The sequence below is a fragment of the Megalobrama amblycephala genome, linkage group LG5, assembly GCF_018812025.1.
Source record: "Megalobrama amblycephala isolate DHTTF-2021 linkage group LG5, ASM1881202v1, whole genome shotgun sequence".
NCBI classification, from domain to species: domain Eukaryota; kingdom Metazoa; phylum Chordata; class Actinopteri; order Cypriniformes; family Xenocyprididae; genus Megalobrama; species Megalobrama amblycephala.
Window position 1 is genome coordinate 39,957,227 of NC_063048.1, and position 13,741 is coordinate 39,970,967.

The 13,741-nt window shown below is 38.0% G+C and overlaps 1 protein-coding gene across 8 annotated transcripts in view; it reads right to left on the reverse strand.

The window, feature by feature from the left end:
* Window positions 1–13,741, reverse strand: part of myo6b (myosin VIb) — an 84,329-nt gene that overhangs the window by 35,196 nt on the left and 35,392 nt on the right. For 6 of the 8 annotated variants that reach the window (XM_048192253.1, XM_048192254.1, XM_048192252.1 and 3 more), the window contains 8 exons: window positions 12,531–12,675; window positions 9,755–9,912; window positions 8,270–8,361; window positions 7,971–8,043; window positions 4,747–4,874; window positions 3,162–3,257; window positions 2,758–2,928; window positions 1,835–1,873 (listed from right to left, as the gene is read on the reverse strand). In XM_048192253.1, the coding sequence (XP_048048210.1) occupies window positions 1,835–1,873; window positions 2,758–2,928; window positions 3,162–3,257; window positions 4,747–4,874; window positions 7,971–8,043; window positions 8,270–8,361; window positions 9,755–9,912; window positions 12,531–12,675 (902 nt within the window). Of the gene's footprint in view, window positions 1–1,834; window positions 1,874–2,324; window positions 2,434–2,757; window positions 2,929–3,161; window positions 3,258–4,746; window positions 4,875–7,970; window positions 8,044–8,269; window positions 8,362–9,754; window positions 9,913–12,530; window positions 12,676–13,741 lie in introns of all 8 variants that reach the window. The other 2 variants (XR_007185082.1, XR_007185083.1) reach the window with 1 other exon arrangement.

The window sequence follows — 13,741 nt, forward strand, 5'->3', positions numbered from 1 at the left end:
TTGAAGAATCACGATGGGGACGCAGATGATTCTGAATCGATTTACAAATGTCAAAAATTGTTTTTCTAAATGTTAATTGATAACATAATGTTGACGGAAAGCAAAAGGCGGAACTCTGAAGCACTGAAGTGCAGCGCCTGGACAGTCTGTGGCGTGCACATAATAGTGCGTGTCCACTGGTGCGGAGCGGGAACAGTGCGAGCGTTTTCAATTCATTTCTATTGAAGTTGAGCTTGAACCATGAAGCTCACCTTCCATAGGAATGAACTGAAAACGCTTGCTCTGCTCCGCTGGCTTCGCACCAGTGGATACGCACCGTAAGAGGCCCATGAAGGCTGTGCGAGAGATCTGACCAGCGCTCTGCGTTAAAGCTAGCGTATGAAAGCACTTCGGCTTCTATAAAGTTGAAGGGGAAAAGGACCTGGGCTGCATTTCTCAAAAGCATCGTAAACCTTAGCTGATCGTTGGTGGCAATTGCTCTACAATCAACTTAGGCTTACGATGCTTTTGGGAAACACAACCCTGGACAAGCCACACTACATGCAAGTTGTGTTATTGCTATATAATTAATATTATATATAATATTGTTATATTGCCTACTGCACATAACAGGAGGATGTTGGTTAGAAGTCTATTATTTTATGTTAGTGATTCAGAATATGCTGAAGTCTGTATTAATTTGCTGCTACAGGCACAAATTTTTTTTTCTGTTGGTTCTTTGCAATGCTGGGACATAGGCTGGCAAATGTAACCTTCCAGTTGACTTCCAAATCACTTCCATTTGTTTTTATTAATAAAAGATATTGGAAGTAATTAATTATGGATCATTTCAAATACTTTGCTTTAAAAGTACTAAGTAGTCACACAGTGAGAAAAAGAAAATCTGTATAGAAAAAAAAAGATGCGCTGATAATCGTTTTATCATCGCATCACAGCCCTCTGAATCATAATCGAATGGAATCGTGAGGTGCATAGAGATTCCCACCCCTACTGTAGAGGTTGATGTACAACTATGCCATCCAAACCCATGCATATGCAAGAAAATGCTTTTTGAATAGATGTCCACTGTAGTGACCTCTATGCGTGAAAATGTTAAAAACAGTTGTGCTGCTTAATGTTTTTTGTGGAAACCGTGATATACTTTTTTCAGGATTCTTTGATGATGAAAGATCAAATAAGCAGCATTTAGTTGAAATGGTGTTGAAATACTTTGTAACATTATGCATGTCTTTACTATTGTTTTGAAACAAATTAATGCACCCTTGCTGAATAAAAGTTATAATAATAATTAAAAAAAAAAAAAACTTACTGACTCCAAACTTTTGAACAGTAGGGTAAATGGGAGACCATAGCAAATATATTTTTTTGTGTTTCCACTATTGCCTTTCTACAACTTTCCAAAAGAGAAAAAAAAACTAAAATAAAGATAAGTTGCAGCAATAAAAAGAAATAAAGATGGCAGCTATATCTAAAATTACATCAGTATTGACTAGTTTTTGTTTGTTATTTAATGCCAAAATAATATAACATTCATTTAACAATATAAAATATAAAAAGTCTGCTAGATTTACTTTTTTTTGCATCATCACAGACTGTGAAAAAAGTCCATACAGCATATTATGGCCAACTTAGGAATATACAGTCTAACTGAAATGCAAAGCAAATAACCACATTTTGATTATTTTAGTAGTGCCATAAATCAGCAACTGTCACGTTACATTATTTGCTGTGCCGCTTGGTTTGTGGCACGCATTAGACACACTCAGTAATAACCAAAACAAGTTGCTACCATTTTTATAATTAATAAATGCATAACATTAAACACATTACTCACCGTACTGCGAAGCTTTTCCAGTAAAAGGTTCAATTGGGTCTATGAAATTTGATTAGAAAAGAAGCGTGAGAGTGAGTCCTGTAAAATTTAACACATTTCTACGCACACAGTTGTAGAGTTGTGCTGCCATGCACATAGTATCACAGATTTTGACACATACAGGAAGTAACAGGCATGCATTGGTCCAATTACAAAGATCTTTTCTACAAGTTCAATATGTCATGGTGACAAATGACATGGTGCTGTGTTTACAGTGAGGGCTCTATCACAGTATGAATTCCTTGTGTATGATTTCTTCAGCAATGACATGACAAACAACTACAGCAGAGACTAAAAATGTGGCAGCCGCATTCAAACAAAGATGTGGCAATGGACCAAGTTGGTGAAAAAGATCGGAGGAGAAGGGTGGGAGAAACTTAAGATCTACATGTGTTTATGAGGTTGTAGGTTACGCTGTGGTGCCGGCACTGAATATTTCAGCCAGGCTTACCCTACAAAAGCTTCAGTTTTTTTCACATTTTTTCCTTGTTTCTCTCTTTCTATATTTATTTCAGCCCCAGAACTTTTCACAGGGAAAGGTTGAAGAAACAGGATAAGGTCTAAGAAAGGAGGATGGAGAAAGGGCAAAAGTTAGAAGGAAAGGAATTAGATCACCAGGTAAGAGATCAAATGTCTCTCACAAAACCTTTTAAAACCTACAACTACCAAGAAGAACAAAAAGAAAACAGTGAACTACCTAGCCCCATAAAACAAAAACTACAGTGGTATAAAGACAAAGCCTTGAGCAACTCCTAATCTGAGGAAAACCTGTAGCCTTGAGGGCTTAAAATTTTTTGTCATATCTTCAGAATTATTATTGCCTTTGATAACGTATTTTCTGGCTATCATGAGAATATAAGTTCAAAGCTAAAGGGTAGATTCACCTTGAATTTGTTTCCCACACTGATAAAGCTGAGTTTGCCAGCCTTCTGTTTTGAGTCCTTGGAATTGGAGTTGTTCTCAAAGAGATCCCGGACAAACTTGTCCTTCGACTCACACACCAGGCTCTCCAAAGACATGTGGAGGGCGTCATTATTCTTCTCCACAAACTGGGTCTGCTCACACACATACACCATACAAGCGCGCACACACACACACAAAAACCCACAGGGCATAGAAATAAACACAAAGTCAACCTCACAGAAACCCAAGAACTTTACCAAAGGGATTCCCCTTAGTCAAAAATTAATTAACCTTTGTTAAAGACTGTCACGTTACAAAACTAAAACAATGAGACGGTTTCTACAAATAAAAGGATTCAGAATGAACTGAGTGAATTGGGACTTACAGTCTCATAGCACACAGCGCCAGCGAAATGTCTTATGATGAAACCTTCATCATCTCTCAAATTCCTGTGGATTGTAAGCTTTGACTTCCTGGGCACCTGCAAAAACAGCAAAATCCATCTTTGCAATTGTATTTTTATGACTTCCTTCATATTTGGGTCTTGACATTGATTGAATGTCAGGGTGAATCACATAAAAACTGTCAAAAAATGCCCATGTCATATATAAACCCCATAAATCAAAAGAAACAAAACAACAATTAATATTTCACATAAAGAAAATGAAGCCTTATTATGCATTTTGACATTCAGGACTAGTGGTTAAAACTGCCATATAGATATTATCTCTTAATTTGGTCTGGTCTGTCACTTTAAGACCTGACACATGGATCCATTATACTGTTACACATGCATTAAAACATAACTGACTGTGTTTATGTGAATACTCGCCAAAGACCGGCAATAATTTTTAAGTGCTATAAGCAGCGAAAAACAACTCAATTTAGCACTGAGAGGTGGCTTAATGCTCGCGCACAAAATCTGTGATACATGCAATCCAAACACCGAAATTCAAGCCCTGTAACACCAGCCATATTCATCTGGAGCAAATATGGAGTGAGTGATGGGAGGCAGGTTGGTGTGTCAACTCGCTGTCGGAGAGATGGTATTGAGTGTCTGTTATGCGGAAAATGAGTATTGAAAGCGTTTCAGATATTTCAGTATCGATATGTATCGAAAAATCAATATTTTTGACAACATTGCTCTTAGTTTATTATTTCAGATGCCTTTTTAAAAGACTGCAACTGAAAAATTGAACTGCAATTGAAAAATGTATATTTAGGCTATATATAAATTAAAATTTAACCCGCCAAAGTGTCTAGTAGGAGTGACTGCGTTACAAACTTTCTGAAGACACACGATTGTTTATGTTTGCTGATGAATGTTTATATGTGAATAAAAGCCTAAATTAAATCTGTTTATCATACAAAGTGAGAGTTTCTTCAGAAAATTTGTACTAAACCGCTAAATTCATATGGATTAGTTTTACGATCTCTTTATGAACTTTTTGAAGCATCGTAGCTGTCTATGGAGGGACAGAAAGCTCTCATATTTCATCAAAAAGATCTTCATTTGTGTTCTGAAGATGAACAGAGGTCTTACGGGTTTGGAACGACATGAGAGTGAGTAATTAATGACCGAATTCTCATTTTTGGGTGAACTAACCCTTTAACCTCAAAATTCTTCAGATGGAATTGAATCCAAATATTGATGTTCAAGATTAATAAGAGAATCACTATTAAATGTGCTGAGATGAGATTCAGTGACATCTATGGTAAAAAGGAAAATTAAAGGAAAATTACTCCATCTTCCACTAAATATTCAGCTACTATTTAACAATCCTTTAAGATAACTTCAGGATGACACTGAAGGCCCAATCAAAATGCAAAAAGTGAAATTTGATTTAGTGTCCAGAACCAAGTATAATTTTTTTTAGCAACTGAGGAGCTAAAAAACTACCCTGCAGGTTTGCCAGCTTTTCTTTGCTAAATACATACTTGGCTGTTGGAAAAACCAAACCATAGCTTACAGTGAGACGGAAGTGATCTTTGTGCTTGCTGTGAACTGTCTCTGCAAAGTGCTGATCACTGGGCTGGGGAAGACGGTTCTCCTCATCCAGAATATCCAAGATACCCACCAGCTTTGCCTCAACCAGATCTGCAAAGCAAAGTCACAGTGAGAAGTTCGCGACTGATGACAGAAACTTTCCATGCGAACGAATATGAGGTGAATAGTGAATTAATATATTCAATCCCCCTTCAGAAGTATTATCCAAAGTGAAGCAAAACTCAGCAAGTTTAATGGACGAATGCAAAGTCGGTGGGCACACACGGACCTTTTGATAATCAGTGCGAAGGCAACCGTTGTATGCATAATTCATCTGAGACGTGCGCAGGTGAGAGAGGTGCGAACGCAAGCGCAGTCCTGTATTTGCATGAGCAGACACCCGAGTATAAATGTGAGGTGATTGATGAGGAGACATGCAGGGAAAGGACCTGCGTGTCCATTTGGAAGTCACAAGGACATGTGTTGCATCGCTATCAGGAGAATTAGGAAAAGCAGAGCTGGCAAACGGAAAGCAAGATTTTCCCCTCGGAACAGAAGTGACATCTGTGATGCAGGTGCTGCGTTCCTACTTTTTGCACCACAGACACCGCATCAGAAGCGAGATGTTATGTTAAGCCACCTGCATACTTTGCAAACTCAAACAAGCTGTTGATTTTTGACAGCTTGGGCAAAACACAGGTGGTTTCTTTTGCAATGCAGGGGAGGAAGATCTTCGATAAGTCATTGTCATTTTTTATTATGCCCCTTTTCACAAGATGTAATATAAGTCTCTGATGTCCCCAGAATGTGTCTGTGAAGTTTCAGCTCAAAATACCCCACAGATCATTATTATAGCTTGACAAATTAGCCTCTATTTGGGTGTGAGCAAAAACACACCATTTTTGTGTGTCCCTTTAAATGCAAATGAGCTGCTGCTCCCGGCCCCCTTTCCAGAAGAGGGCGGAGCTTTAACAGCTCATGCTTCAGTTGCTCAACAACAACAAAGCTGGAGAATCTCACGCAGCCAAAATGAGGATTGTCAGTAACGGTGTTCAGCCTTACATTGTTCAAACCGGAGTCGACACTGATGGAGAGACTCAGAAAGAAGTTATAACTTTTAGAATGAAACTGGACGTTTCTGAATGGTTAGTGGATAAATTTATGTAGTTGCTGTGGAGTTGATTCAACTCATCGACTAGCATGTGCCGTCAAGTTAAAGGGTTAGTTCACCCAAAAATGAAAATTATCCCATGATTTACTCACCCTCAAGCCATCCTAGGTGTATATGACTATCTTCGTTCAGACGAACACATTCAGAGATGCATTTAAAAATATCCTAAGTCCTCCAAGGTTTATAATGTCTGAATGGGGGGCCGCTTTTTGAAGTAAAAAATAATGCATCCATCCATAAAAGAAAAAAGAAAAAAAAAAAGAAGTAATCCATACGACTCCAGTGAGTTAATAAAGGCCTTCTGAAGCAAAGCAATGCGTTTTTGTATGAAAAATATCCATATTTAAACTTTATAAATTAAGATAACTAGCTTCCGGCGGACAACCGTACACAGAATGCGGAAGTCGATTTGCAGCAGAAGAGTATCCTTTGACCTGACCCTCAACATATTGATGAACACGGAAAGGATAAGATAGAGCAAAACAAATCACCGGTGACAGATTATAAGTCTAAAACAATAATTTTTAAAGACAAATTTCAGAGGATTTCGATATAAGACAAGAGGAGCTTAAATTTGTTGCACAGCCCTATTTGTTTAAACCGCGAGAGGAGTCTAAGCTTACAATTCTCCTACATCCTGCGTCAAACGTCGCGTCAGAGAATTACTCATTTGGAGCAAGTCGACTTGCGCAATCTGCGTACGGTCATCTGCCGGAAGCTAGTTATTTGAATTTATAAAGTTTTAAATATGGATATTTTTCTTACAAAAATGCATTGCTTTGCTTCATAAGGCCTTTATTAACCCCCTGGAGTCGTATGGATTACTTTTTTTTAATGGATGGATGCATTATTTTTCACTTCAAAACTTCACAACCATTATAAACCTTGGAGGACTAAGGATATTTTTTTAAATATATATCTCTGATTGTATTCATCTGAAAGAACATAGTCATATACACCTAGGATGGCTTGAGGGTGAGTAAATCATGGGATTTTTGGGTGGACTATCCCTTTAATCTTTTATGCAAATCCAGCATTGAATTGACCCTCGTTTGTGAAGCAATGCAGTGTAAAATGACGGTGACAACAACTCTTCCTTTTCTCTAAAGCAGCTCAACATGGCCTCACCCCCTTTGTTACATGTTCCCAGAGGCAAGGTTTATGTAAATTTGGGGGTTTGTGAGGTCACCAACCCGGGAAGAAGCTTGTTGTATTCCCTACCAGCCATCTGTCCTTAAAAAGCTATTTCCTCCGTGGTCCTATTTTAAAATCCATGTGTCTGTATGAGTGTTTTGCCAGTCTGTGTTTTATTGGTTGTTGTCTCCCATTTCTCCACCCTCTTCTCTTCCACTTTTCCACTGCTTTACACGCCCATTTCTTGAGACTTTTTTCAACTCAGAGTGTGAACGACCAGGCTAAAACAGAGGGGGGGTCGACTAAAATGATAAAAGGCATTGGTTCTGATAGCTCAAGACAGCACACTTCGGTCTGGTGACGGTATTTACTTTCATTGAAACGGGTGAAGATTTCACAGTGTGTCCTGAGATTGAACTGACTTTCTGTTTCTGACTGGGTGATTCGAGTCAGACTGCACTGCTCGAGTGACCACTTTTAGAGCTGGCAACAAAAAACTAAAACAGTGTGACCTCTTCATCTTATCTCCTAAACCCTCCCCAGAAGGTTCAAGAGTGAGAGAGGTCCCTCTCAGGATTCATTCCTGTGTTATCTCAGGCACCCAGCATGCATTTCTGCTGGAATATTCATCTTCATCTTCGGCATGTTTTGTCCAGAGAGTAACAGACATGGCAATGTATACAAATAACTATGTGGTCATTTGGAACAGTTTGTTGACATTCAAAGGACATAATTTGAGAATAAATTACATTTGCGCTGTACATTTTGGATTTAGAGACCCTAGCATATCCGCGTGTGGAGGAGTTCATTATATTTTAGTTGCCGTCTATAGGCCGTAGTGCATCCAGTAATGACTGGAATGGAGGAAGGTCATTAATATTCACTGCCAAAGGGACACTGACCTATGCAGTCCTGATTATCAACATAATGAACTTCATTCACTCCCAGGCCTTCTTTCTGATACAGCTCTTGCTCCTGGGGAGAGAAAAAAAAAAAAAGAAAACATGGTTTTTGCTGAAAGTGTGAAAATGCTTAACTTAATATGTTGGAACAAGAGCATCTCAAAAGAAGTTAAATCGGAAGAGTTGTGTGCTTACAATGAAAGAATACAGATGAAATTGCTTCATGTGTCAGTTTTAAGGAGGGCATAGTTATGAGTCACTGATCGATACTAAAAATCCCAATAACATTCATGACTCACCTCTTTCAGTATGCGTTCATTAAAAAACTGCTGCAGCTTTTCATTACAATAGTTGATGCAGAACTGCTCAAAGCTGTTGTGCTCGAAATACTCTGAATAGGAATATAAAAAAAGCATTTTATGATTCATGTGCTAGGTATGTCTCTAAAGGCATTTAACAGTTAGACTAATTACAGAGACACTGTAAGTGAGAACCAATTATCATTAATCCTACTGCATATTCTCAACCTTATTTCTGCATAAGACAAGCTAATAGCAAGTGAATCACTATGTGTTCTATATATTCAATGAGTTAAAGTTTAAAATTAATGGAATATTTCAGGTTATAGTTAGCTAAACTCTTTTGACAGACAGCATCATCTGTTATCATGAGAAATAATTTTAGTTTGTAGAAAAAGACAGTTATGCACTTAAAATGGAGACATGCATTTCCTTGTAGATGTCTATTGTATTGTATGCTTACCCAGTGTTGCGTGAGCTACTCTAAAAACGTAATTAATTGCTAGCTATTAATTGCATCTTAAATGGTGTAATTAGTCTACTGTACTAATTACTCTCTTTAAAAGGTAGTGCAATACATATTACTAATTTATTTCTAAATCCCATATCAGCTTCGACCAGTTGAACAATATAAATGAAGCAGGTTCAGTTGAGCTTCTGTTTATGTTTGCTGATCAATGTTTATATGTGAATAAAAGTCTAAATTCAATCTGTTCATCATATAAAGCAATCGAGTCTTTTCAAAAAATTTGGACTAAACTGCATAATTCATATGGATTTGTTTTACGATCTCTTTATGAACTTTTTGAAGGGTCAAAGTGGTAGTTTCGTAGCTGTCAATGGAGGGACAGAAATCTCTCAGATTTCATTTAAAATATCTTAATTTGTGTTCCAAAGATGAACGAAAGTCTTACTGGTTTGGAACGACATGAGGGTGAGTAATTAATGACAGAATTTTCATTTTTGCGTGAACTAATCCAATAAAAAGTGCATTTCTGTCTTTTATAATTTTTGACCATTTTTTTTTCTTAAATTATATTTAACCAAGAATATTTCTTTAAGTGCTTTAAGCTAGTCAAAATAGCTCAGAAAGAACTCTGTTGTCATACTGTACATTAAGGTCCAAAAGTCTGAGACAACACTGAAAATCTGTGAATTACAATCTTAATCCTAAAAAAGGTTTTAGGATTAAAAATAAACAAACAAAATGACACTAATACTCATTAGTGAACAAAAATGAACAAAAAAATCTGCACTACTTCTATGTTTGCAATCAAAATTTTAAAAAGGTGGTCATAATGAAATATACCACTAGATGATGTTTTGCAAGTTGTCTCAAATGTTTGGAGCTCACTGTATTGAAGACAAAGTGGTCTCATTTCTCAGATGCATCTGGTTGACATGTTTGAAAATTTAAGAGCCACTGAGAACAGGTAAATGAGAAGATTCAGTGACCCGTGCATTGCGGATATCTCACAAGCTCACCAAAGCCAGCGATGTCCAACACGCCGATGAAGTTGGAGGACGTATCAAAGGGAAAGCACTGGTTGACCCGTTTGACCACATGATCAAAGAGCCGGCTGTAAACGGCTTTGGCGAGAGCATCGCGGGCATTGTTGGCCTGTTCCACCTTCAGAGGCACCCTGGAGAGGAGCAAAGTGGGACAGGAGGAGTCAAAATCTGGGCCAGGGCTTCTGCTAATGCCACCTCATCAATACATGTCCATTCTGTTTTACTCTATCCAACTTTGCACTCTTAAGACAGTTGCTGTTTTAGCACTCCAAGCAAACTATGTGAAAAACACTTTGGGGGAAAGCAGAACACCAACTAGAAATAATTTAGAGTCAAATTTTAATTTATTTGCCACTCAACTGCATTATGATTACAGACGCTCAAGGCTGCTGAAAAATCTCTTTAGACTTTGACTCGACAATAATGTGTTTCTACAGTTAAACAGAGGACAAACGAATATGATTAAGGTCTTTACAGGCTAAAGTTTATGTCAGTGAAATTGTTTGGTAATGATATACAAGAGGAAATTAGGTTTTGGGGTTTTTTGGGGAGGCTGTTCCTTTGCTTGTATTTAATTGGACAAAGGTCAATTTTCTGCTTTTCTGAGTGCTAAAGGAGTGTTTTCTTCTTTCCAAAAATGACAATTACACAAATTCATAAGACTTTATGCAAGAAAATATGTTTTTAGAATGTTTTCTAGTTTATGTACACTCTAAAAATGCCGGGTTAAAAACAACCCAAGTTAGGTTAAAAATGGACAAACCCAAATATCGGGATGTTTTAACTCAGCAGTTGGGTTAAATATTTGACCAACCTGCTAGGCAGTTTTATTTCACCCAACTATTGTTTAATAATTACTATATGGCTGGCTTAAAATGAACCCAAAATAGGTTGGAAATTAAAAATCAGACACATAATTACTAGAGGCAACAATAATAATCAAAAGGTGAACATTTATAATTCATTAAACTTATTAATAAATGTTCATTTCCAACATATTTTGGGTTCATTTTAAGCAAGCAACACAGTCATTTTTAAACAATAGTTGAGTTAAATAAAACTACTCAGCAGGTTGGGCAAACATTTAACCCAACCGCTGGGTTAAAACAACACAATAGCATTGTACTTTCAAACCAAAACCTTTGTTTCCAACATACTTCTTTTCTTCTTTGTTCTTCAAGTGTATAAAAATTGATTTAATTGTCCTCCTGGAGATTAATTACATAATTAAACTGAAAAAATAAAAACCTTAAACTGATTTGTCAGTGGAAACTTTGATAAATGCATACACGCAAAACAAACAGCACTTGAAATCCCGGTGTAGTTTAAAGGGCTCGAAATGCAGCAGCCCAGCGATATTACATAAAAACACAATAAATCTCTATAACGCACGCCTGTTAAAGCAAAGCAGCTCATAATCACAAGCCACAGTGCTATCCTCGGGAGGCATACGGATACCGGCGACCATCTGAAACTTCAGAACTGGATGATAAAACCTTCTTGCTCTCTTGAAGACGCTGTCCCGCTGTGGGAATACCTGCTGTGTGACTCTTATTGCCTGCACAGTTAATAAAAGCTGGTCTTGGCTCACAATAATCTCTACAATCTCGAGTCTGAGATTGCTTTTCATTAACTCGCATTTATGCTATTAGTGTATTCCCTCTGTAGCGTGTGAGTCAAGAGGCTTCCTTCACAATGTCACCTGCTTTGTTGTGTTTAACAGGTTTTTTTTTTTTTTTTAAATCACAATGCGGCTCTGAAATGAAGCTCTGTCAGGCACAAGCTGCTGCCCTCTGCGTTGTCTATCGGTGTAAATTGCAAGGGTCACCGTAGCCTTGTTTGAATACAGTCTCCATAATTTTCCATAAAACGCATATTGCATATGTACGTGGTTGTGCATCTGTTCGCAGTCAAATGAGGAGGGCAGTGAAACCTCCTGCGACTTTGATTCTCATCATACCTAAAAGACCCCAGGCCACTCCCTCAGACAAACATCCATTATTCATGCAGTGCAAACACTCCCAGTCCAGCATCTGCGCTTGGTTAAATATTAATCCACCGAGCGCTGCCCTATCATTCAGACACAGCAGAATATAAAACCCCACCTGGGCGACGGAGAACGGAGAATACGATTCAATCGAGTTTTTCCAATTCCTCTCCCCTTTGACAACTGGTGTGTGCAGTAATTGGACTGTGGGTTTTACATGGTGAAAGCTGAGAGAAACTGGGCTTTTGTTTCACAAACTTGCAAACCTGAGTCTTATCTTTGACCATTAGGAGAAGGAGAAGTAGTGTGGAAAAAGCTCCTTGATACCTCAGACTAGTCGTGCAAGGTCTCCTCTATTACGTAATCAATAAAAAAATATATATCCATTTAAATGCAGAAGACTTTTGATGGCAACTAGACTATTACGGTCCCTTAGCCAATTTAGTCTATGCCACATTTGATTATACTAACCATATCTCTAATGGAAAAGCTGCGATTAGCTATTTTCATCTCTCCTCTCATCTCTGAGCGGGCGACTGGAGGATTCATTTAACAGTTATGCGAATGCGAATGGGGTGAAATGATGAAATGTAATACTAGAAGACGAGGGAGATGTGAGGTGAGTGTGGCAAATACCAAGCAGGGATCTGTCTGAATTTTGATTTGTCTTTTGATCATCATTTGAATGCAACTAAAACAAAACAGGCTGCCCCCAGGTCACTGGCTAAGCAGATGTTAAGGTAAACATATGGGGTCACTCACTTGATGACTGTGCCTTTGGCGCCCCCTGCAGTGGTGAGCATGACCCTGGTGGTGAGGCTGACTCTCAGGTCGTCCTGGTCCAGGCCGAGAAGCTCAGCACAGTATTCCAGAGTCTGACTGGACTGGTTCTTCAAAATGCAGCCACCTGACACCACATTCAAATTTTAATGGTCATCTTAAAACTGTGACTCATCATGTTTCTAATGCTACATCTAGACAGCAAATTGAGTTTATTGAGGGAAAAGTCATAGTTACTAGTGAACATGTGTTCTCCATACCAAAGTGTTACTGAAAAATCTTTTACGTTTTTTCATTATATTGTTGCATTTTTGTTGGTTTTATTTGATTTTGAAAAGCTTAATATAACTTTCAATAGCTATATATATCAATATTTAAAAAAAAAAGAAAAAATCATATATTAAAAACATGTTCATCATTAAAACGAATAGATAAAAACTAAAACAACCTCACTGTTTGAGATTAATGACTTTGACTCATCAATGCTGTCTAAGAGCTAAAAGTGTGGAAATAAATCTATAAAAGCACGCTCCTTCAATCGCCTATCTCAGCCATTTCCAAAAATATGTGCTCATACATAATAGTCTTAAGGTCTCCTGTGAGACCTCTATAACATTAGGCTCCATATTTTCTAGCTGAAAGGTGTTTCAGGACAGCATCTTCATTGTGAGTGGGGAAATGGAGCAGGCCAGAGCAGTAAAAGGTGTTATACCTTCATCAGAAGAGAAAAACAAATCCGGAAGTCTGGCAGCACTAGAAAGAGCCCCCTTACCCCCTCAGCAGCTCTCTAATGAGGTCTTTTGAGTTGGAGGAGGGGTGTGTGTGTGTGTGTGTGTGTGTGTGTGTGTGTGTGTGTGTGTGTGTGTGTGTGTGTGTGTGTGTGTGTGTGTGTGTGTGTGTGTGTGTGTGTGTGTGTGTGTGAAGGAGTTTAATGAGGAGAACATCAGCACGTGCATGTGCATGAGCTCAAAAATAATAAAATAACACTTTAGACAACAGTGAAAATGTCTTCCCTGACTGAATGCAGATTCTGTATAAAAGCCAAATTGGTCACATTTTGAAGTCTTTTAACCTGAAGGAAACCAAATATTTCTGAACCAAGCGTGATTAAGCAACAAGCGATAAATCCCATCTCTTTTTTGTCCTAACTGGTTTGATTGCAACTGACACACAAGATTTTTACTGTCTGTTTG